This window comes from Vombatus ursinus, unplaced genomic scaffold (genome assembly GCF_900497805.2).
Source record: "Vombatus ursinus unplaced genomic scaffold, bare-nosed wombat genome assembly UNPS02014945.1, whole genome shotgun sequence".
Lineage (NCBI taxonomy): Eukaryota > Metazoa > Chordata > Mammalia > Diprotodontia > Vombatidae > Vombatus > Vombatus ursinus.
In genome coordinates, this window is record NW_020954723.1 from 18,330,263 (window position 1) to 18,354,141 (window position 23,879).

The 23,879-nt window shown below is 37.2% G+C and overlaps 1 protein-coding gene across 1 annotated transcript in view; it reads right to left on the minus strand.

The window, feature by feature from the left end:
• The window catches only part of NRXN3 (neurexin 3), a 1,892,810-nt gene that overhangs the window by 465,187 nt on the left and 1,403,744 nt on the right, over positions 1-23,879 (minus strand). The window contains exon 15 of the mRNA XM_027844705.1: positions 11,147-11,328. Within this exon, the coding sequence (XP_027700506.1) occupies positions 11,147-11,328 (182 nt within the window). The remainder of the gene's footprint in view (positions 1-11,146; positions 11,329-23,879) is intronic.

The following is a 23,879-nucleotide window of genomic DNA, read 5'->3' on the forward strand; positions in this document are numbered from 1 at the left end:
ATACTCTTTAAAGAATGACTAGAAGCTAGTATTATTGTCATAATCCTAATTTTTCAAATCCATCAATGTACATGCCTGAATATTCTAAGATTTTCCCAACAAGACATAGATATTCCTTTTGAAGAGCTACTGGTGTTCATGATGAGAGAGATATAAATATTTATTGAGTTCCCATTGTGTGCAAAGTACTGTGTCAGGTGGCATTGATCTTTATTTCTTAGTTAGCTAACTATGATAAAAATCTTTCACCTAGGTTATTCTTCATCTTCAATTCTCATTATTCCATCATCAAAAACTTCCTCTGGTTTTATATATCCCATTTACAACCAACCTTTCTGAGGTCCTTCGGTATTTGGTGGCATAAGAAATCTCCAAAATGACTCTATTTGCCATCAAGTTTGTAATCTTGTTCCTCCAGTAACAGTCACTTGATCTCTATGAAAATATGGTTGTACATGATAAGATTTAAATTGTGCTACAGTAATCTAACAGTGCTCTGTTCTGCCATAGACCAATAATACATAGGTAGAACCCAAGTCCTCTGGTCCAAGGTTTTGGCTGATCATGTCTCTGAAATATTTTCTGAATATATCTAGCAATGTTCTATTCCCTGTCTCATTGCAACTTTAAAAAAGAAAAAGAAAAAAAAAAGAAAACATTAAAAAAGAAAAAGAAAAAAAAAAGAAAACACCACAATGTGAAATACATACATACATCTATCTATCTATCTATCTAATACCTATTTTCTATGGTTTATCCGTATAATAAAGAAGTTGGAGAAAGAATATTCTGTCCACTTTGGAACAGTTATAGTAAAAAAGCTATAAAGAAGCAGATTGCAAAGAATGCATGGTAATGTGACATTCAGGAAAATTAAGGAGTTTTGCTTATCCTTGTGAAATAACTGTTCTGCTTTTCATAGATAAATCAATTTCTCTAAGTCATAATAAGGAATCATCTAGAGTCCCAACTGTAGTCCTTGTGACCTCAACTACTTTTGAATGTGAAATTTGTCAAATTTCTCAAACATTATTTATTTATCCATTCATTTATTTATCATTTATACCTGTGATTCTACCAGTGTAAAATACTCCCAGTGTGGGAATTCTTTCTACCAATAGAGACAGAGATGTAGAGAATTTGAAGGGACCTTAATAAGGTATTCAGGCAGTCAGTCAACAAGCATTTATTAAGTGCTTGCCATGTCCCAGGAATTGCATTAAAGGGCCAGGCAAAATGTTACAAGAAAAGTGAAGAGAAGGAAATTGCTTTCTCATGGGGATGAGGATGTTATGGAAGACTTCACAGAGGAGGTGATATCACAGTTAGAAGGCAGGAAGAGCCTTCAAAAACTAAAGAAAAAAAGAAATGTTGGGGGTAGAAAAGGCATTCTAAAGCAGGGGGGAAAGCAGGGAAGGAAAAATTGTAGAGATGGGAGAGGATGAGACAAAAGCATGAGAGAAAAAAGAGTTCAGTTTGACTAGAAAATAGAAAACAGGAAGTCATGTTGATAGTGAAAAGACTGGATGGTTGGTGGAGCTAGTTTGCAGAAACCTTTGAATACCATAATGAGAAATTTTTATAGTATTTAGGATTGATTCCAAAACAGTGTTGGACACAAAGTAGGCATGCCAAAATGGGTTTTCAAATTGAGCTATTTCTCATCTCATGACATCCCCTTTGTTAAGATGGATTAATCAGTATCTGGATACCCAGTTAAAGAAGCACAATGGGCAACTGTAACTTTTAACATCAAGAAATCACAAGTACCATGTAGGGGGAAAAAGGCTAAGAGATCACAATAGAAGTAACTTGGGAATGTTACATAGAGGCCAAAGCATACATACAACTCGCAAATGCCCTGGCCAATACCTTAACCTCAGCATGGCTTACATAAGCCTTCCAATTCATCAAATCCCTGCTCCAGCTCCCTCCCACCATGTTCTCCTCTGTCTCTGCCGAGATGGCACATCTAAGCTTGGAAGCCGCTGAGAGAATCCCCAGCAGGCTCTCTCCACACAAGTGTCTAATGAGCTGGAAAAGCTCCTAAGCCTGGGAAACTCAAAGAGGACTTTGTCACTAAGAAGAAACAGCAATGGAAGGAATTATAACTGGCCCACAGTGCACAGTCGTCTGTGGGAAATGGAATTATACCTGTCAGACACCATTGTCATTTGATTGTTTCCTTACCCCATGAGGGCCCAGGCATCACACTCAGGAGTTCCAGCATTCCTCTGTTCATCTTTTGAGATTTCCCCAAACACAGATCCTGAATGAAATTCATTCCAGCTGCTGGCCAAATCCACAGAATAATCTAAGAGAGTTGCCACCTAGCCCCACTGAGGACCAAGCTGGAAGACGTTGCTTTGCTGTAAGTATCCAAGTTAGAGACAGCCAAGATAAAATGTCCAGGTTGGCAATTGGTGTATTCCTCTGTGATCAGGGGGGCTGGGCTATTTATATGTGTCAGAGATGAAATGGAATCATAAGTCAATGTTGTTCAGAAGTAAAAAAGCACTTGATTTTAAGTCAGAGAACTTGGATTCTAATTCTACCTCAGTTACTTGCTATCTGTGTAACCTCTAGCAAGGTACTCAACGTTTTTGTGCCTCATTTTCCTATCTAAAACAAGAGGAAAGTGAGTCCCTGATCCTCTTTCCTTAGGTGTTCAGGAATCTTCTTGAATATAACAAATTATAAAATATATTTTATAATTATATATGTGTGTTTTTGTATTTATTACATATGTAATATATACACATACATATAGATTCACTTAGATGAACAATTTCAAACATTAAAAACTGAAGAACAAAGGAAGGAGTATCATTAAGCACTCAGTTTCTTCTTGTATAAGACACAAGATTATCCCAACATATAAACTGCTGACTTGGACCCTTTATCTTGGACTTGTTTGGCCAAACCTGCAACCCAAAAGGATACTGCCCCATCCTCACTTTATTCCTTCATTTAAAACCCTCTCTTCCCATCATCTGCAAAGGTGAACCATCAGGACAATTAAAAAACAACCACTTCCTGAACATATCCATTCTGGGGTGTAAACTTCTGCAGTGGGGGCACTTCTGCACTTCTAATGCAGGGTCATCCTAAATGGTGCATCCTCAAGCTTTCCCAGGCTGGCAGCAAGTATCTAGAGGGAATACGGATGGTGAAAGCTGCAGATTCTTGTCATACAGAACAGATGCCTTGGCACATAAATTTCCACTGTGCCTGAAAGGCTCATAATTAAAAAATGAATCCAAAAGGATTTACTGTAAATTACAAACACAGAGAAACTAATAGGATGTCTTTTTTTCCACCTAGTATTAGCTACATAAAGAGAAACTAATTGCTGCCCTATTCTTCCCTACCCTCTACTTATAGGGGGTGAAAAGGAGGTCATCAGGAGTTTTATTATAGTAATAGTAGGCACTTCATGGTAATCTTCTCAATGGTACAGTTCAGCCATTTTCCAGGCACTATTGTGTAAAGAAGGGTTAGCATAATGTGCCCCAACTCCTCAGTGCCTAGATACCAAGGCTAAGAGACAGCTGTTATGGGTAAAAGAATAATAGACTCTGATCACATGGTCAGGGCAGGTACATTGCTGAACAGTGGATTTCAATGAAGTAGGGAGACTTGGACGCAAAAAAAGATTTCTCATTTCTAAGACATGCATTCACTCTATAGGGAACTCATGTGATGCAGCCTTCAAGATACATTTACACCCGTCAAATACAGATCATCTATCTGTCATCTCATTAATATAGCTATGAATAATAAACACAGGGAATAATTCATCATGGAAATGAGAGTACCGAAAATATTAGCTAGTTTTAAGCAAGCAACCTCTAATTTGTTTTGCTTTAGATTTTTTTTTAAAAAATCAATATTTTGAGGGAAATAAAAATTAAAAAAATATAAAGAACAAAAATAAATAAGTAACAAAAGTACCTGTGTGGAGTGATGGGGATGAATAATAAGACATTCAGTTTATATCTTTATATTCAATTCAATGAATACTTAGTTAAGCACCTACTATGCATAGAGTGTTACACTTTGCACTGGGACAGATAAAAGTCCTAGTCCCTGCGAACTCATGGGGTTTACAATTAAGTAGATAGTGATAGGGAATGGACTTGTGCTTGGCATAGTGCCTGACACACAGTAGGAGCTTAATAACTGTTTACTGGGTGACTGACTGATTTTGCAGGTATAGAGAACTCCCAGGTGAGGAAACTATTCCTGCCAATGCAGATGTGCCACCTAGAGTCCTGAAGACTTGCCTAGAGCATTGAGAGGTTAAGGGACTTGTCAAGGCCACTTTTTTTTTTTTAATACAAAATGTCTTTTTTGAGCTAGAGGCCACTTTGGATTTAGAAGATAAAGAAATTCTTCATGGAAGAAGTGTCATCGTGGTGGTCTGTATAACATGGCTTAAAGCTCAGATATTAAATCCAAGGATTGATTTATTAAAGGAGGGAGAAAAATCATAGGAACAGAGAATCTCAGAGGTGGAAGAGCTCTGGTTCAACCAACCTCTCTCACACTTAAACAGGACACCCTTCTTCAAAATCCACAGATGGATATCCAACCTACTCCTACAGAGATCTCATAGGAAGCTTACTGACTGCTGAAACAGCCTATTCTCCTTTTTCTGTTGTTAAGTTGTTTTTCAGTCAAGTCCAACTCTCTGTGACCCCATACGGGGTTTTCTTAGCAGAGATACTGGAGTACTTTGCCATTTCCTTGAGCTGCTCATCTTACAGGTGAGGAACCTGAGGCAAACAGGATTAAGTGACTTGTCCAGGGTCACACACCTAGTTAGTGTCTGAAGCCATATTGGAACTCAGGGAGATGATTCTTCCTGATTCTAGGCCCAGCACTTCATCCACTGTGCCACTTAGCTGCCCTATTCTTTAGGACAGTTCTAATTTTCAGGAAGCTTTTTTTATATGGAATGTAAATCCAATTCTCAACTTTTCTTCATTGCTCCTTGCTCCATTTTTTGAGATTAAATAAAAGAGATCTGATCCCTTTTCCACATTATAACCTTTTGCATATTGGAAGATGATTATCATGTCCTTCCTAACTCTTCTCCAAGCTAATTTGTCCATCTAATCCTTGTATATAATGGTTTTGAGTCTCCTCACCATTTTGATCAGCTTCCTCTGGGTTCCCCCCAACTCTCTTCCTTAAACTTGGCACCCCACACTGAATACCATAGCTAGGCAGTGAAGTCAACAGAGTGCTGGGATTGGAGTCAGGAAGATCTGAGTTCAAATTCAACCTCGGATGCTTACTAGTTATATGATGCTGGGCAAATTACTTAACCTCTATTTACCTTATTTTCAACTATAAAATGGGGATAATAATAGTAATTACATCATGGGGTTATTATGAAGATCAAACAAGATAATATTTGTAAATATTAATATGGTTCCTAGCACGTAATAGGCTCTATGTAGGTGCCAGCTATTATTATTATTATTATTATTATACTCCAGATATGTTGTATTTATAACAAAGGACTGAGGGACTATAGCATCCTTTCTTCAGAAAGCCACGCTTCTGTGAATCCAAACTAAGGTTATATCAGTTTTGGGGGTTTTCATATCACATACTATAAGATAATGGACTGGCAAGTGTCCAATTAGTGACTTATGGGGGATAATACAAAATAAAGCTGGGATGGTAGCTTGGTGCAAGATTATGTAAGGTGGGTATTAAATCTTTACTTTAGAAGAATGGGAGTGATGTGGTCAGATATGTACTTTAGGAAGATCATTTTGCCATCATTGTGAAGAATAAATCGGGGAAGAGAAAGATCAGAGACAGGGACACTATTTAGGGAGCTCTTACACCAGCTAGCAACAATTAACAAGGATCTTAAAGGGTGTGATAGAAGTGGAAAGGAAAGGAAAGAAATAATCATTTATATCACACCTACTATGTGCCAGGCACTGTTGCTAAGCATTTTACAAATATTGTCTCATTTGATCCTCATGACTCTGTGAGGCAGGTGTTATTATTAACCCCTTTTTTAGAGCAGAAGAAAATAAGGCAAACAGGTTATGTGACTTGCCTAGGGTCACACAACTAGTAAGCATCTGAGACTGAATTTGAACTCAGATCTGCCTGACTCCACTCCCAGCACTCTGTCAACTTCACAGGCTAGCTGCCCAAAGAAGGACACAGCATAGAATCAGAATCAGCAAGACCTGGCAACTGATTGGATATGGCTGGTGAGGGAGAGGGAAGATTAAAAATTGGCTTAAAGGTTTTATGTCTGAGTGACGGGATCATGCCATCAATCAAAAAATAGGGATATTAAAAGAAACGGCTAGTTTGGAAGAGAACATGATGAGTTCAGTTTGGGGATATATTAAGATTGAGGTCAAGGCAGGACTTTGAGGTAGCTATATTCAGTAGTAATTGAAATGCAGGACTGGACCTCCAAGGAGAGGTCAGGAATGAAGAGATAGATTTGGGAGGCACCCAAGTGGAAGTAATCATTGAAGCAAAAGGGTGGAGAAAGTTGTCAAGGGAGAGAAAGTAGAGAGAAAAGGACCAAATGGCAAAGCCAGAAATCATCAAATCATAAATATTGGCTCCGAAAAGGGCCATAGAAAAGATCTATTCTAACCCATTTATTTTAAAGATAAGGAAAATGAAGCCTAAAAAGGGAGAGTGACTTGACCAAAGTCTCACAGAAAGTAAGTGGGAGAGGCACCCGAACCCAGGTTTTCTGTTTTTAATGCAAAATGTTAGAATTTAAACTCTATTTAGGACAAGGATTTTGTATCTCCATTGCACCTGACAAATAAGAGGCGTTTAAAGAAAGTTTTAGTCACTGTTTTAAGTCCATTGTTTTCTCTCTTCTGCTATACTTGTCCCAAAGTTCACCTACAAGAACCTCCTTATCATTTTTTTTTTGCTTTGAAAATGTCTTCCATGGGGACTATGTACCTCTGCTAACAATGAGACATTTCAGAATACCCTTTTTTTCAGGGGTGTCTTTAAAGTCCAGCAAACAAGAGAAACAATTCTATTACTAAACAGAGGTACTTCATTTTAGATTAAAAAATAACTTACAAGATTTGGTACCAAATAACTTTTGAATGTTTCAAGCAATGCAATCTACCAGCAAAGGAACAGGATTTATTTTGAAAGTAATTTTACATGAAGTGTTCAAGAAATGTTTAAACACTGGCCACAGGGAGGTGGGAGAAGAGAAGCATTAGATTTATAGTTAGAAGGCTTGGGTTTGAGTTCTGGCTCTGTCATTTGATAACTGAATGTTCTGGAACAAGTTATGTAATATTTTTGAACCTCAGATTCCTCATCTGTAATAACAACAATAACAGTACTTTTATAATGTCTTAAATACATTACCTCATTTAATACTCACAGCAACTTGATGAGGTATATACTACTTTCTATGAAAGAGGGGTAACTACCATCACTACTTCTACAATTACTACTACTATTACTACAACTGTCTACTGCTGCTACTGCTATTATATATCTGACACATAATAGCTGGCTATCATTGGCCATTTTTGTTTTTGAAATGACTATAAATTAATTAATATGTTATACACACCATTCTGACTGATATGGATTTTTAAATATCATGAATTAAATATCAGGACTAGTAGTAGAAGTAGTAGAAGTAGTAGTAGTAATACTAGTAGTAGTAGTAGTAGTAGTAGTAGTAGTAGTTTCTAACATTTATATAGTGGTTTAAGACTTGCAGAATACAAATTTCTCATTTTATCCTCACAACAACCCTGGGAGGTAGGTAGTATTATTATCCTCATGTTACAGATGAGGAAATAAAGGCATATAGAGGTCAAGTGACATGCTTAATGTCACAAAACTAGTAAGTGTCCAAGTCCAGGTTTGAACTCAGGTTTTCCTAACTCCAAGTCCAATTACATTGTACTACCCTACTGCCCACAGTCTCTTCCTCCTCCTTGTATTAGTACTATTAATATCATTACTACCTCACATGTAGATAGGGCATTAAGGTTTGTGAAATATTTCATATACAGTATCTCATTTGATTTTCACAGCAACCTTTCAGTGCAAGTGCTATAACTATCATCTTCCCATTTTTGTAGATGAAACAATTGAAGCCAATAAAGGTTAAGTGATTTGCACAAGGTTCTATAGCTAGTGTCAGAGGTAAGATTTGCATCCAAATCTTCCTGTCTCCAAGTGAACCATTCTATCCTTTCACTATGCCATATAGATTACCCTATTTCCATTAACTTCCTCACAGGATTGCTGTAAGGATGGAATGTGATTAAAACATATTCTTTTATGTAGACTTAAGAGGAAGTATAGCATGTAAAAATCCTTTGCTACCTATAAAATGCCATACAAATGTTGACTATTATTATTATCTTGAGCTACTATTGGAATGATACCTTCCAAGATAAGACAGCATTCGCTCATTTAGATATACTGTCTATGCTATACTCAGATCTCATATGCCCATGTGCATAAGTATAACAACATATATTTAATATATTCTCTTACACATGTTATATGAGCAGAGGTACTATGGCATATAGTGTCTGAAAACCAGGATGATCTGTGTGGATACACTGCCTTTGGTACATAATGGTTGGGTATTTTGGCTTGTTGAAATGACCAAAAAACAATCAATATGTTATGCTCAACATCCCAACCTGTAGGGTTTTAAAATATCATGACTTATATTTGAAAATTTTAATTTTATTCACAAAGACAAAGTTTAAGACAATGGAGGCTTAGTAAATGGCTACCTTGGACAAGCCTCTTAACCTATTAGGCAACTCTCTGTGACTAGATAAGTTGAAGATAAAGTGTTGACTGGAAGAGGGAATTTCTGAATCCAGGAGTTTCTTATACTGATGAAATCACAAGATCAGTCCTTATGCTCAAAAAAAAATTGAAAACATCTACCCATCAATTACACCAATGACCATTATAGCAAGGCTGCAATTTTCACTTTTTTTTTAAATTAAAATTTATTTTGAGCAATGTTCTTGCTTGTCTTAACAGTTCCTCATATTTTCATGTCATAAGATCATTGAATTTAGAGTTGAAAGAGACCTTACAGATCATCTAGTTCAATCTCCTCATTTTACAGTGCCCTCATCTGTAAAATGAGGGGGTTTGGATTAGATGGCCTTCAAATTTCCTTTGAGCTCAGAAGCCTATGATCCAGTGCCACTTTGGGACCATCACTGTCAGCTGAAAATCTAAGCTAAAATGGTAATCAGGGCTTCCAGTTTCACATAGGGCAACAAAGCCTCTCTCATAAGCACGTATCTGAATGGAGATTATCTACACAGTATCTATGTCTGCAGAAACGGATGAAGTTAGTTACCAATACCCTATCATTAAAAGGTTTCAGGTCATGGACTAATTACTTACTACATGGTAGCCCTAAGTCACTTTGTCTTCAGTTAACCACCCTAAAAAATAATAAATCATGAGAATGGAAGGGAACTACTGATGGTATGCAGCTTGCAGTGACCATAAGCCAATCAATATGTGTTGCACAACCTTCCAACTCACATGAGTTTTTAAAATATTAGGACTTAGATTTGCAATGTGTGGTTTTATTCACAGAGGCAAAGTACAAAACATCTAAGGCTTAGCAAATGCCGACTTAGAAAGACTTAGAAAGTTTTTATTTTGTGCTAGGTTTCTACCTGGGTTAGGTCCTGAGGCTAATGTTATGGTAAATGTGGCTTGATTTCTCCTTGTCATTTTAACTTCATTTTTAGAACTCCTAAGAGCAGTTGGATAGTATCACTATAATGACCAGATAGAAGAAAAGGACAGAGGGAACAGGATGGAAACCTAAGCTTTTATGGTTGGACTCTAGGGCTGACCTCCACATTTTTAAAATGACCATCTCTAATCATTCCTTCCCTGCTCCCCAGAGCTTCCCAGCATTCTGTCTGGGCTCTGGTTCAGAGTGAAGTGAGAACGCTACCACCCAGGGGAATTAAGATGGTAAACTGCTCACTTTCCCTGTTACCTGAAATAACAGGTGCTCAAAAGACACTTTAGTAGCTACAGTTGAAATTGGAGCTTCCTGAACCAAAGACAGCCACCTCTAAATGCCAGCAAGCAATGATCTAATCAAAATTCTTGATTTTCTCCAAAGACCATGTCTCTACCTCAATTTTTTCTAGGCAAATCTGATTATTTTCCTTCTTTCAGAGGTTGGCTGCATTCCCCAGTTGATCTTTTCTCTTAACTGCTTTCCTTTTTCCTGCTATTTAAAACTGAACTTTTATTGTTCCAAATTAAATCCATTCTTTCTAGCCCTGTCATTGCTAACTAATGAGAACAATTCCTCTCTTCACTCTTGATAACTGCACTTAGGTACTTGTAGATGAGAATCATATCCTTTCTTAGCCTACATTTTTTTCCAGACTGCACATGCTATAAAATGGGTTAATTGTTGCTATAAAAATACTTTCTATCATCATAGCATGGCAATTTTCCACCCCAAATCATTTAAATTTCCTAGAATTGCACTAGTCCACATGGTATCAAATAGCTAAGTGTAAATGCTCATTTGGCTTATAGACACAAGGCCTAGATTGAACAAACTTGGTGTTTTCCTTCCCTTTTGGTTATCATGCTTCACCACACCTTTCATTCTCAAAAAAAAAAAAATCTCCAAAAAGACAACAGCCTGAAAGATCTTTAATATTCAGATCTGCTATTCTATTTGCACCTGGGACTATTAAGAAACCCATCAGTGATTTTCCTTTATCCATACAGCACACGAACTAGATTGCTAGTGGGTGATCAGAGGCTGAGCTATCATCAAACATGAAAAGGAACACAGTGGATCAATCCCTTTGACACTTGCACTAGCAGAGTAAGAGCACCAACCTCCCCCTCTCAACAGCTCCCCTAGTACCAACGCCAAACCCTATGACTTCTACAGATGAGAGTTAGACTGAATACACCTACATGACCAGTATGATGTCAGCATTGCATCAAAGGTTACTTTTTATAAGCACACACTCGCTGCACATGTCTGGAATAGTTCATTGTTTCTGTCTACACTACAGCAACAGAAAAACTTTAAGGGACAAGTATATCCAGGTTGAGGTCCATTACTCACTATGTGAAGCTGGAGGAAATCGCCAAGCCCTGGAGCACTGTCAATTCGAACCAGGATGCCATCCTTCACTGTCGTGCTGAAGCCCACAGCAAGGCGATCTGAGCGTGTGCTGGGTCTGTCATTCGCAGGCCAGGTGTAGAGTATGAGTCCTCCACTTTTCCCAAAGATGTATGTAGCACCGGCTGCAAAAGACAAGCAGAAAGGGAAATGTCAGCCTAATTCCTTTAGTTTCACCAGCTGCAGCAATGCTGCTGAGACTTGCCTCCAAACAGCTGTAGAGGAGAACGTCCCTCACACAACAGTGTTTTGTTACTGGGAATGATAGTGTCCAGGGCCTAGGAGGCTGCTGTCACCCTACATTAAAGATGTTGGCAAAATGAATTAATAACAAAGCAGATGTTAAAAAGACACGTTCTTAACATTTCCCATCGCTTCGGGGAAACGGGACAGGACAGACAATGCCTCCTGTTTGAGATCTTTATGCATTGTGACAAAAACCTTTCTCTAGCCCTCCCTTCCTCAATGTTGGAATTAATCTCACATTTCATCTTGTATATGTACAACATGGAAGACTAGCCCTTGATCCCTCTTAGCTATAAGTATATTCTGTTCAGTGAAGCAGTAGTCACCAGTTCCATTTCCAGAAGTGTACTATGTAAGTTAAGAGCATACAGAAGCCCAAAGACATCTTCTTTTTTTATACATATATATCCTCTGCTAAACACTTAGAGCACCCTCTAGAAAATAAAAATGTTGATAAGAAACATACACATTGTGACAAATACTATTTCCATGCTTTGTAGTTCTAGCCCACTAGGTAGGTATTTAGAAGCATTAGAACCTTTAAATAAAAAAGAATTATGTTCTTCTAAGTGTGATGATCATGAGGCACTCAAATGACCTTTTAATTTTCTCTGGCCTTTAAAACAATTAAAAAAAATCAATGACAACAAAAACAAATTTTTTTCTCAACCACATGCCAAAGAAAAGGAATTAGGCTGTATCTAACTGAATGAAAGTCCCAATACTATGAAATCTAAACCAAGAAATTATATTTTAAAACAATAATGGGTCAATGGGTTGTTATTAATATTATTCTAACTTACACCCAATTATTACTTAAAAATATAAAAAAGAGAAAGGAATTCAGAAAAAAAAACCTCCATCTTTCAAATTATACATTTATTATGCATTGTGGCATTGTGGATGTAACAACATTAGAATCATTCAGACCTAGGTTCGAGTTTTGCCTCTAACACATTCTAGCCTTTGACCATGGGCAAGTCATTTAAACTTCTCAATGCCTCAGTCAACTATATAAAATGCAAAGCTGCCAGAAAGTTGAAAAGTACAGGAAATTCCCACAACCAATAGTTACTTCCAAAGATAAAATCATAGGTTTCTTTCTTCTTGCTACCCCCTCACTCCCTTTGAAAACAGTGGCATAGATGGAAAACAATAATCTGAACTTGGAAGTAGCAAACTTGTTTCTTCATCATCATCATCATCATCATCATCATCACATCTGAAGTTGTAAGTGGAATACACAAAGGATCATAGATTTAGAGCTGGAAGACACCTGCAGAGCCATCTAATCCAATTCCTTCATTTCACAGATGGGGATACTAAGGTCCAGAGACATGACTTAGGGTACAGCTAGAAAGTGTTAGAGATGATTTGAACCAGGTCATATGACTCCAAATTCATGCTCTTTTCACCACACCATGCTGCTTCCCATCACAGGCATTTCCCTCTAATATTTGCTTCCAAAAATGCAAACTCATTTGATACGAAACTTTTCTTCTTGGGCTCCAAATGAACTTGTGCTTGCCTTTTAGAAATGTTTTAATATGCTCCACTGAGTAATCAATTCAGATTTCTATAACATCTACTGAGGATCTTAATATATCTTGGCCACATTTGCTCTCAGAGTTAATACACATCTGCGCCAGTCAGAAGGTTGGGTGTGATCCTACTGACTGAACTAAAAAAAAAATAAAATAAAAAAATAAAAAAGGTAGTTTGTCCAAAACTCCTAAGGCAAACTGTGGGGATGTTTGGGATTAGAAGTACATGTCAAACACACCCAATCACCAAGTATTGAACTAAGTTCAACTTTAGTGAGAGACTCCATTCTGTCCGCTACTAAAGGTCACCATCTTAGATACTACAGTGTGCTCAGCATACATGTAATGTATTATCCTTGCTTCATTTTTCCTCCTCTGAGTTTCTAAATCTTTAGGGGACACTGTGAAGTTAAAGCAATTCACTACACCTCCTCCATTTAGCTTTCAGTGTCTAATGGTGAGTTTGTGACTAATTTTGTGTGCACAACAATGTTTACCACTCTCTGTTGACAAGCCTACTCCAAGCCTCTTCGTGCTAATTAGAGATGCAGGGATCATGAATTATCCATGGCATCTGTCCATATATACAGAATTTGAACAATTTACTTTAAGTAGATTAACTACAGAAGTCATCATCACCACTCTTTTAATTCTTTATTTCTGTGGTACTAAATGATTGATGCAGTGGGCTAGATTAATTCAAAAGGGGGGAAAAACAGCAAAGCAAATCAGAGCATGAGCACTAGCAGTAATCTGTAAAATCCCATTACATCATGTCCTAAGTGTTTCGTTGATTCCATTACATGGATCAATTCACACTAGCTCTCAATAATACTAACCAGGAGATGATTTTTTTTTGCAACCATAAAGACCAAAGGTCTAAGACAGATATTACCTCATAAATTAGATGAGAAGATTTCTTTGTTCTCTTTCAGTTCATTTTAGTTACACCCCACTTACCCAACCTCAGCATTTTTATAATTACATAGGATCAGAGATTTGGGTACCTCAAAGGTCACCTGGTCCAAGACCTTTTTTGGACAGGTGAGGAAACTGAGTATCAGAGGGGTTAAGTGCTTTAATTATAGCAATAACAGCAAACATTTAAATAATGCTTCGAAGTTTGCAAATTTTACTACCTGCTATCTCAACCAACCATCACAAGAACCTTTGGAAGGTAGGGGCTATAATTTTCCCCAGTTTACAGATGTAGAAACTGAGGCTATTAAGAAGTTAAGTGACTTGCCCAACATTACATAGCTAGTGTCTGAGGCAGAATTCCAGCTCAGTTCTCCCTCACTTCAAGACCACATCCAGCACTCTTCTCGTAGCACCATATATATAGTGGCCCCTAGGTACATTTACCCCAGACCATACCAAGAGTATACACCCAAACACTCTGACTTCAAATGTAGCACTGGTCTCAATGTGCACACTACCTTTCCTTAATCACCATATGACCCCCGTTTCTTGTTATAATTATCGTGTCTTAAAACTGGAAGGCACCATTCTAGGTAATCTAGTCTAACTTCAGGAATCTCTTGCACAATATCCCTGGCAGTGTCATCTAGAGTCAATTTGAAAATAAACAGTATAGGGGAATGTATTTTTTTGAGGGTGGTAGGAAACAGACCTGTGAAGTCATTAACATAGGGAACCTTTGGTGAGAAAATTCTTTCTAGCAATGCAGATCCATAATTGCTGTGAAATACATAGCCTTGGAGAGCTGTGAGATAAGGTATATTGCAGTGAAGGTCACTGTGAGGCTAAAAGATTTGCCTAGACTGTCTCAAATCTCAGACACTGAGCCAGTATCTCTGAGGGAGGACTTGAATTCAGGTCATCCTGTCTCCAAGGCTAGTTCTCCATATCCCATCTGCATTATGTCATGAATTAGTTCATTCTATTTTAGGGACAGCTCTTATTCTTAGAAAGGTATTAGAGTCCAAATCTGCTGTTCTATGTCTTCTACTATTGATCCTAGCTCAGGGCCATGGAAATTCACAGAATAAGTCAAAGCCTCCTTGCACAGAAAAGTCCTTCAAGTATGTAAATATAGCTATTGTTGTCTCTTTAAAACTCCTTTCCAGGCTGAATCACTAATTTCTTTAATTATTCCTCAAATAGTCTGGGTTTCAAACTTTTCTTCATTAAGAGCAAGATTAACTTCCTTTGGTCCCACTAGTGTGTGTGTTTGTGTGTGTGTGTGTGTGTGTGTGTGTATGTGTGTGTGTGTTTCCCCCTGAATCATTGCTCATATTAGTTTATTTTTTAAATAACATTTTATTTTCTTTCCAATTACACATTAAAAATAATTTTTACATTTTTTTTAAGTTTTGAGTTCTTAATTCTATCTCTCCCTTCCTGCCCTCCCTGAGATGGTAAGCAATCTGATAAAAGTTATACATGCACAATCATGTAAAACATTTCTATTTTAGTCATTTTGTACAAAGACTCACAGAGAAAGAGAGAGAGAGACAGACAGTGAGAGAGAGACAGAGTGAGACAGAGATAGAGACAGAGAAAGGAAGAAAGAAAGAAAGAAAGAAAGAAAGAAAGAAAGAAAGAAAGAAAGAAAGAAAGAAAGAAAGAAAGAAAGAAAGAGGGAAGGAAGGAAGGAAGGAAGGAAGGAAGGAAGGAAGGAAGGAAGGAAGGAAGGAAGGAAGGAAGGAAGGAAGGAAGGAAGGAAGGAAGGAAGGAAGGAAGGAAGGAAGGAAGGAAAGAAGGAAGGAGGAGAAAATAGTATGCTTCTGTCTATATTCTGACATCAATTCTTCCTCTGGAGGCAGATAGCATTTTTCATCATGAGTCCTTTGGGATTGTCTTGTATCACTGTATTACTGAGAATAACCAAGTCATTCACAGTCCTTCATAGTATAATTTTGCTGTTACTGTGTACAATGTTCTCCTGGTTCTCCCCACTTTAAAAAATACTTTAACAATGGTATTTAAATATTATCAATTTTCTTTGCTATCCTAAGTACTTTTTAAGCATTTAAAACATTTTTTTTTCTTAGAAGGGTTCCATAGGTCTTCCTTAGACTGTGTAAGTGGTCCATGACACAAATAAGGCTAAGAATTTTGACTCTAGACATTAAACTCCTACCAGTGTAACCTAGGATTGCATTCCCTATATTCACAGTCATATTAAACTACTTAGTAAAAGGACAGAGAAATGGATCAGGACAAATCTATTAACACTTGTCTATAAACATTTCAAAACATATTTTCTATTTATAGTGGGTCAAAAGTGTTATCTTTATGAACAAAGAATAGTGGCACAGTTCTCAATTATCCACATAGGTATAGAAAAAAAGTTGAGGTGAACTTATTGAGAAATTTTCTGTTGTGTTGCATTATTAGGCATTGAAATGTCATCTAACATACCCAGAGGCACACACTTGATTATTCCCTCTCTTCCTGGCAACAATATCTTTCTAAAGTAGCCCTACTACTAGTGACAACAGGCTGAGTTGGACAGTGAATGAAGGCCACAGAAAACCTACAAATCAAAAACTCTATGAACATAGAATATAAAGTTGATTTTACCATTTACTTTACTATTTCACCATTTACTTTAGGACTAGGGTGGGTATATAGTTAGGTAAGGGAGGAAGAGAAAGAAGGGAAAGAGGAAGGAAGGAAGGAAGGAAGGAAGGAAGGAAGGAAGGAAGGAAGGAGAGAAGCAAAAAAGATAGAAGATGGAGGGAAGGAAAGAAGGAAAGAAAGATGGAAGGATGGAAGGAAATAGGGAAGGAAAGACTTATGAAGTACCTACAATGTTCCAGAAACTGTGCTTAGTACTTTATGAATATTATCTCATTTAATCCTCACAACAGCCCCATGAGGCAGATGCTATTATTACACATATTTTATAGTTGAGGAAACTGACAGACAGAGGTTAAGTAACTTGCCCAGGGTCATACAATTAGTAAGTATCTGGGGCTAGAATTGAACTCAGATTTTCCTGATTATAGGCCCAGTTCTCTATCCAAAGCACCACCTAGCTAATGAAACCAAATATTTAGCCTATGAATTTGAATTTGACTTAATCAAGAGAAACAAAACCAAGGAGCCAGTTTCCAAAGACTTGGAGCTGTGACTTGTCCAAAGGAAAATGGAGAGGTCTGCAAAGGAAGACGTTTGGCTACAACACATTACAAACAAAGAATTGTGTTGAGAAAGTAATAAAAATCACGTTAGGGAACTGCATGACCAGAAAACAAAATGGATTCATCATATAGTGAGAGCAGGGGACAAAAACGGGCTGTTCTGATGTCCTACTAGTCATATAACACCAACATAACATGATAAAGGTCTTCAGTACATCAGTACATTGTGTGGACCCATGTCATGAATTTGTGAGAGGATATGGGCAAGAGTTCACATAGGATGAGTGGCAATTATGGGTTACAATTGGAATCACTGGCGCATTAGAGTTTTCTTTTTCTTTTAACCAATTTATCTATGCCTTACTATCCATCTATCTATGAGACTGAAAGATTTGTACAGAAAAAAAGTACTCTGAAATTACATATTTATATATACCCACCCTCTACGCTCTCCATTTTTAAATTACCCACTGTTTTATGAATAATTCTAAGTTCTGAGATACACTAGTAAAAAGCAACCAAGAAAATTACAGACATACAACTACCCATTTAGTAACTTGAAGGTCAGTGTAGCTGGGATCCTTTGACACAAAAACGTTATTAATGTTAAAGTCATTGTGGTAAAATAAGAAATTAAAAATAACAGAAAATAAAACCGCAGAAAACTTATCATTATGCTCTCCAATTTCATTCCCAAGAGCTACTATTCCAAGTCAAAAAGTATTTATTAGGCATCTTCTATGTGCTAGGCACTATGTTAAGTAATGAGGATCCAAAGAAAGACAAAAGACCAGTCTCTAGGAGCTCACAATGTAATGGAGAAGACAACATGAAAATAACTATGAAAAAAAAAAGAAAATAACTATGGACAAACCATATATACACACATCTATATATATGTATGCATGTGTATATGTATATACACATATATGTGTGTATATATGTTTATGTATATACACACCTGTGTGCATGTATATGTACAGGTATATATGTACACATACAAATAAATAGCTATGTATAAACCATATTTATGTATACACACATGCACATATATACATATACATATATATAACATACACACACACACACACACACACACACACACACGCAACTAAAAGCTCCATGACTGCAGCTAGCTCCAGCACACCCCTGTAAGTGATCCAGCCAAACAGGTCTACTATCTATTCATGTACATGACATTCTATCTATACCACCTTGACTTCCCACAGGTTGTTCCTATGCCAAGAGTAGCCTCCCTCCTCACCTCCATCTCATACAATTATCCTATCTTTCTTTAAAGCATGACTTCCTACCTGCAAAGATTTACATGAACTTATAGAAAGTGAAGTGAGCAGAACCAGGAGAACATTATATGTCTGTATACATATACATAATAAAATATAAGGTTTTAAAATATTATATATATATATGTATATATGATTAATTGGAGAGAATAAACAGAGTGAAGGTACTAGCATTTGAGGCCATCTAGAATTTTAATAATTCTGGTTTTGTAAGTGGAGAGGAAAGAGGATATATGGTATGAAATCTCCCTAAGCAAATTCTTAGACCCCTGTATAAAAATAAAAACACCAAACAGGTCTACCCATAGCACTGAACGTGCAAGTGGAAATGAATAAAGCCCCTGTGTATTGTCATAATCTAAAGGACATCAATAGTATAGAGGACAATCAATGTTTATGTTGATAATACATGGAGGGAAAATTACGATAGGGCCCAGGGAGAAAAAGAATGATCATGCTCTTTTTCTCACCTCAGTCAGTGGAGTATAGGTTTAGTTTTGTTTTGCTTTTCTTTTTGATGTAGATTTTATACTAGCTATTTTGAAAGCACTCATATACTACATGAAACACTCCTCACAATCCATTGCTGACTTTTATTTCTGTGACAGGGACAACGTTATATGCCATGTCTGCTGAGTTCAATACTGCTCAGTGTACTCTCCATGCTTGTGTTAAAATCATATTATGTTTACTAATAATCAGAACCATGTAAATTTTCTGCTTACTAGCAAAAAGAGATCAGTTCAACCAAAGGAAAAAAAAATGCTAAGATGGCATTTTGGCCATCTAGCAATGCAGGATTGGCAAATTTCCTAGCAGTTGATGTTGTTTTGCTTAGCTCCTAACAATATAGCTCCAACCTAGGAAGATGTTGGAAATCTTTCTACTCTGAAGTCAGCAGTGTGCTGGTAAATGTTTAACAACCAGCTCTCCAAAAATGCATGACACACTTTTAAGTTTAATCCACATTATTAAGACTTTCCCCATCACTTTCTCAAGTCCAAGTGATCAACCAAACAATAAATCAAACTCCAGTTTGTAGCATTTGATGGTTGAAGAGATGTAAACACTAACAAGGAACATGCCACAACAGGCTCTCTGGGGCTAGTGCTAGCACACCCCTGTAACTGACCTAGCTAAATAGGTCTAATTTCTGCGTGTCCATGACATTTCAGGGGCAGCTGGGTGATGAAGTGGGTAGAGTGCCAGACCTGAAGTCAGGAAGACTCATCTTCTTGAGGTCAAATCTGGCCTCAGAACTTACCAATTCGGTGACCCTGAGCAAGCCACTTAACGCTGTTTGCCTTGGTTTCCTCAACTGTAAAATAAGTTGGAGAAGGAAATGGCAAACCTCTCCAGTATCTTTGCCAAGAAAACCCCAAATGGGGTCACAAAAAGTCATACACAACTGAAACAACTAAACAACATGACATTCCATCTATACCACCTTGACTTCTCACAAGTTGCTCCCAGTGCCAAGAATAGCCTCTCTCTTGACCTTCATATCACAGGATTCCCCTAATTTTCTTCAGAGCATGACTTCCTACCTGGAAAGATTTACATAAACTGATACAAAGTGAAGTGAGCATAACCAAAAGAACAAGGTACACAGTAACAGCAATATTGTACGATGATCAACTGTGAATGATTTAACTATTCTAAACAATTCAGGGATCCAAGACAATTCTGAAGGACCTATGATGAAAAATGCTATTCACCTCCAGAGAAAGAACTGATGAATTCTGAGTGCAGATCAAAGAATGCTATTTTTTCCTTTTTTTTTTTAATTTTTGGGTCTGTGTTTGCTTTTACACATGACTATATGGAAATGTTTTGCATGACTTGCACATGTATAATCTATATAAAATTGTTTTCCTTCTTAAGAAGGGCAGAGGAGAGGGAGGGAAAGGATAGATTTTGGAATTCAAAATTTAAAAAAATTAATGTCAGAAATTGCTTTTGTGTATAATTGGAAAAAGCAAAATATTTAATTCAAAGTATGACTTAGGATTTTCTTGATCTCCCCAGTTCTAAGTGCCCTCCCTCACCCCCCCCAATTACTTTGAATTTACTTTGAATGCATTTTATATGTACTCATCTGTTCTTTCCCTGGAAATAAAATGTAAGCTCCCTGAGGGCAGGGACTTTTTGGTGCCTGGAATATATTAGATGCTCAAAACAAAAAAAAAGACTATAATTGATTTGAATTAAACATATCAGAATGATTAATGTACTTTTAAAAAATAAAAAGACCTCTGGGCCTCAGGGTTCCATGGTTCCATGGTTCCATGAGGAACTCCTGCTGTGGAAATTCCTCTGATGGTTACAAATTAGCAAATTAGATATAACAGTATTAGAAAACTGCCTGGAACACTTAGAGGTTAAGTTACTTGTTTCTAATCATGCATATGCAAGTAACATGTAAAACTTGAACCCAGGACTTTCTACTTCTAACACAGGCCTACTATTTACTAAGCCATAAATACTTCCCAGAGGCAGCTAGGTGACACAGTAGATAGAGCTGTGGGCCTGGTTGCAGGAAGACCCAATTTCAAATCCAGCCTAAGACACATACTAACTGTGTGACCCCAGGCAAGTTACTCAGTCTGATTCTGTTTCCTCAACTATAAAATAGGGATAATAATAGCACTTACCTCCCAGGGTTGCTGAGAGGATCAAATAAGAAAATATTTATAAAGTGGTTAGCATAGTTCCTGGCATATTGTTGTTCAGGCATTCAATCATGTCTGACTCTATGTGACCTCATGGACATTGTCCTTGGGGTTTTCTTGGCAAAGATACTGGATTAGTTTGCCATTTCCTTCTCCAATGTGTTCACATTTTACAGATGAGGAACTGAGGAAAATAGGGGTCAAGTGATTTGCCCAGGATCACACAGCTAGTAAGTGTCTGAGGCTGGATTTGAACTCAGATCTTCCTGACTCCAGGCCCAGTACTCTATCCACTGTGCTGCCTAGCTGCCCTATCCTGTAATATAGTAAGCACTTAGTATATGTTTCTTTCTTTCCTTGTTGAATTCACTATTCTTTCATTAAGCTATTAAGGCCTCATACATGTGTCACAATAATGATTTGTTGAAAAATGAAAATTTCAATTAAACAATGAGTTATCTTGTCTACAAAAATACTTGGTACTTTGAAAACAATTGGCTACTTTCACCTCCACCATCTGCCACCTCTTGCCCAAATTGGATGAATTAGTTAATCTCCTGTCATGTAAACAAAGCCAAAATAGGATTTCAAATCAATCATGAAGATTTTGGCAGCAACCCTAAGTACTTGCATATTATTAGAATTAAGTAGATGACCTATGAGCTGACCTCAAGTAATAACTTCAAAAACCCACATTAAAATAATTAAGATTTTGACATTTTCATAAGCAAATAGATATGGATATAAAGAGACCACTTCTTTCACTAAAGTAAGCCCTATAGAATTGGTGCTTCCACCGTAGCACTTCTTGACTTTTCTTCCTCATTTTAGTCTACTTATACAACTTAATTTTGGCATCCATCAATACTAAGGTCACTGCTTTTTTTTCCTCTTTCCCATAACCCCACCAAGAAGGAAGGAAGGAAAGCAGGAAAAAAGGAAGGAAGGAGGAATGAAAGGAGGGAAGGAACAAGGAAGGGAAGGAAGGAAGGAGGAATGAAGGGAGGGATGGAGGGAAGAAGGAGGAAGGATGGAGGGAGGAAAGAGGAAGGAAGGAAGGAGGAAGGAGGAAGGAAGGAGGGAGGAAGGAAAGAAAGAGAAAGAAATTGCTTCTTTTCAGAGATAACACCAACAGAGAGATTCTTATAGACCAGAGACCTGGGACTCCACAGACTCACTTTAAGATACAGGAAGAAGGTGAAATATAGCCAGAGGACAAAATGGAAATAGATAATAAAATGTATTTAGTTTTAGCATAGTATTTTTTAAATAAATCAACTCTAAAGGTCATGCAAGAAATGGAAAATGTGAAATTAACAATATGCCTGGATAAGCACACTATATCACCAAGAAGTCATAATAACAAATAAAATGTTAGTGGCTTTTTACTGAAATAACTTCCTATTGATAATTTGAAGTCAAAGCACTTGCATTTGATTCCCAGCTAGTACATGTATTACATGTGTGAACTAGGAATTAATGCAATTATTACTCCTGTGACCTTGGACAATTCATGTAATATCGCTGGACCTTGGTTTGTTCATGTGTAAAATGAGGGGTTTGGATTAGATGATCTAAAGTCTCTTACAGTTAATCTATCATTCCCTGATCCTGGTAAGATCAAATAGGTTGTAAAAAATTTCTCTGGAAGTGAATCATTTAAAGCTAAAGTGAATCAGACCAGACAGCCCACTAGAAAATATACTGTGGAACTTGTTTTGCTTCATGTAGGAGTGGTTAGAAAGAACCCTAACAGCAGGAATAATAATTAGGGCATAATAAGCAGGAATATTTTTGTGCCGTGTGCCTAGTAGTTGCTAGAGATGCACTTATAGGCTGATTAATGCTCCTCATCTCTTCAGCTCCTTGATACAATACAACAGAAAATGAATTGCATGTCTTAACTGTGATCAAAACTAGGTTTAAATTTTCAGAGAAAAAGGAAATACAGTGCTGAAGGCCATCATGAAAGCCACAATGCATCAGTGTACCACTTGTCTTGCTGAGTGTAGATTACTTGTCCATGTAGCCCAAATTTGCTTAAATTGCCAATCTTATTCAAGCAATTGCTGCCAGATCTTCCTCATTTTATCTGGGCTTTAAGTGCATCCTCTCAATGTTCAGCTTCTTTATGAATTTAAGGGAAAATCTTCTACACTACAAACATATCCTGTCCTCCATGTGTTAATAATTGGCATTCTGCTTTGGAACATACTTTGCCCAGTAGATAAGACTAATGAATGGCCTTTGTTAAATCAAATATTCCTTCTCTCTTAAACACATATACCAAGACAATGATCCTGTGAAGCTGTTGTTGTTGTTGTTCAGTTGTTTCAGCTGTATCCAACTCTTCCTGACCCCTTTTGGGGTTTTCTTGGAAAAGATGCTGGAGTGGTTTGCCATTTCTTTCTCCAGCTCATTTAACAGATGAAGAAATTGGGGAAAACAGTGTTAAGCGACTTTTCCAGGATCACACAGCTAATAAGTGTCTGAGGTCAGATTTTAACTCAGTAAGATGAGGATTTTTTGTTTTATTTTGTTTTCTTGTTTTTGTTTTCTACTCCAGGCCCAGGAGTCTATCTACTATACCACCTAGATACCTCATGAGGCAGTAAATAATAACGATTATATTGAACTTCAAGGCCCTTTATAAGGCCCTTTCCATATATTCTGGTATTTGATCTCAAAAACGACACCTTGAGGTACTTATCAAAGTTATTACCATTCCTGTTTTACAAAGAAGGTAAGTGGCCTGCCTCCAGGCTATCCAGATTGTGTCAGAGGTGGGATTCAAACCT